At 28.2% G+C, this 2616-nt stretch overlaps 1 protein-coding gene across 2 annotated transcripts in view; it reads left to right on the top strand.

Annotated features, from left to right (window-relative positions):
* LOC137615290 (zinc finger protein OZF-like) overlaps nt 1–677 on the top strand; it is an 86394-nt gene extending 85717 nt beyond the window's left edge. For both annotated transcript variants that reach the window (XM_068345028.1, XM_068345027.1), the window contains exon 2: nt 1–677. This exon is cut by the window's left edge and continues 1629 nt beyond it. In XM_068345028.1, the coding sequence (XP_068201129.1) occupies nt 1–406 (406 nt within the window). In that variant the 3' untranslated portion in view covers nt 407–677.
* The last annotated feature ends 1939 nt before the right edge of the window (nt 678–2616 follow it).

The raw sequence follows: 2616 nt of genomic DNA, 5'->3' as shown, positions 1-2616 counted from the left end.
GAAAGCCTTTTCACGGATTTCTAATTTCATAAGGCATAAGAGGATTCACACTGGAATTAAATCAATAATTTGCGTAGAATGTGGGAAAGCTTTTCGGGAAGTGGATAAACTTAAAATTCATTTGAGAAAGCATACTGGAGAGAAGCCATTCAAATGCTCTACCTGTAGGAAAACATTTTCTCATAAATCCAGTCTGACAATTCACACAAGGACTCATACGCAAGAGAAGCCATTTAGCTGTGCTGACTGCGGGAAAAAATTTTATTGTAAAAATCATCTTTCAAGCCACATGAAGAGTCATACTGGGGACAAGCCATTTGGATGCACCGACTGTGGGAAGACATTTTCACATAAAAGTAATCTCTCTAGACACATGGTGCATAGTCATAATGGAGAAAAGCCATAGGAAAACCAGGAAACTATCTTTTCTGGAAAGTGTTAAATAAGTTGTCAGAAAGTAATACTGCACTCGAGACATTTATTGAAAACTAGGAGAAAGAAGAGCTATTAAAATAGATATTTTTTTTTCTAAAAGAATACCTATTAGTAGTATTTTCATTAGAACTCAAACAGGACAAAAATAGGTTTTCAGTAAAGCATTTACAAAGAAAAATCAGTTGAAGCAGTAAATCCATATTTATATATATATATATATATATATATATATATATATATATATATATATATATATATATATATATATATGCCTTGAATGTCTGTTTTATTTAAAGAAAAAGGTGATATATGAACGCATTTCTTAAGATACAAATTGTAAAGTTTGTATTTCAGTGTGAAGAATTGAAATTCCAAATCTGTATAGCTAAGAAGTGTATTGTGTTTTTGCATTAAAGCATTATTAGTTCCAAGAAGCTACTAAAAGTTCATTTTCCTACATTGCTCATGAAATAAAGCTTTGGTAACATAATTTAAGATGACAAGAATTTTTCCCGTTTGTATATTACTACCAATACTGACCCCCTAGTATCTGTGGAGGTCGGTAAATGAGTTGCCATCAAACATTATGTATTTACAGTATCATTTTTTTCTTGTATCAGAGCTCGATCTTGATTATGGAATGTCTTGACTCTTTATAGTGCATAGCTGTTTTTTTTTTTTTCAGATTTAACATTATTTGGATTAGTTTTAGTTGAGTGTATGACTCGTAATGCAAATGTTGCAAATGATAGATGGGACAGTGTCATTATTCTTCACTCTTTTGTTAAAGCGAAAACGAGTTTTTTTACGTAATAGCTTCGTATTACTAGTCTGTTAGAGATCCTTTTGTTTTAATTTACAAAATCTTACAGTTGCCTGTCTAACAATGATGACAAAAACAATAGTATGTTATATTTTTTTTTCTAAATTGCTGGGGAATTATTAATATATATATATATATATATATATATATATATATATATATATATATATATATATATATATATATATATATATATATGTGTGTGTGTGTGTGTGTGTGTGTGTGTGTGTGTGTGTGTGTGTGTGTGTGTACAGAATGTGATTGCTATAAGGTGTGTAACTTGATGGCAACTATTTTGACTTCAAGTGGTAAGTTCTGAATGATATCATTTCCTCTCTCTTCTGTTGGTCTTTTAACCAAATTCGTCTTACAATCAAGTCTTTTGGTTGAAGATGAATTTTATTGCACAATATGTCTTCATGATATTAAAGCATGTTGACTCTGAATAAAGTGTTATGATTTACCTATATCAATCCATCATTATATGGTATAAGGTCAAGGTAAGACGTCACGAACCTTTTAGAAAAATTTACCACTAATACTAAGAATCCAGTGCAGTTTATTCAGCTGAGGATCTTTTTGAAATTGAATTTTTGTATATTTACAAAATAAATATTTATAATTAGGTATAATATACAAGTTCTTTCCAGTTTACCTCATGGACATCGTAAAGAAAACCAAGTTGGGCTATATAGTCTCCGCCTTAGAAGCGCTTTGAAAAGTTCAGGGCGTTTGAATCTCTTTTTAAAACCCATAGAATATGAATTCTTCTTTTTGGTTTACAACTTATGATGTATCTTTATCTGGTCCTCTATTCGCACATAAGTAAACAATTGGAGGACCTAAGGTCTAAGGATTACCAGGTCTATCCTTGTACTGTTTGGGGGTAAAAGCGATTGATCATAATTCTACTATTTTATTTTAAATATCAAACAACAATTTGTCAGCTCGATTTATTAAAGAAAAGATTAATGTTGAAAAAAAAAGAAATGTAAGATACGTTGATTAGATTTTAAAGGAGAATTTATTTACACCTGTAGGTAAATATGAAAAGAACACATCAAAGGATATATATATATATATATATATATATATATATATATATATATATATATATATATATATATATATATATACACGAATTTATTTACACCTTTAGGTAAATATAAGAACATATCGAAGGATATATATATAATGTATATATATATATATATATATATATATATATATATATATAGATAGATACATACATACATACATATATATACATATATAAATATATATATATATATATATAGAGAGAGAGAGAAATAGATAGATAGATAGATACATATATATATATATATATATACATATAT

This window comes from Palaemon carinicauda, chromosome 21 (genome assembly GCF_036898095.1).
Source record: "Palaemon carinicauda isolate YSFRI2023 chromosome 21, ASM3689809v2, whole genome shotgun sequence".
Classification (NCBI taxonomy): Eukaryota; Metazoa; Arthropoda; class Malacostraca; order Decapoda; family Palaemonidae; genus Palaemon; species Palaemon carinicauda.
The sequence above is the reverse complement of the archived record's forward strand: the minus strand, read 5'-3'. Positions and strand labels throughout refer to the sequence as shown.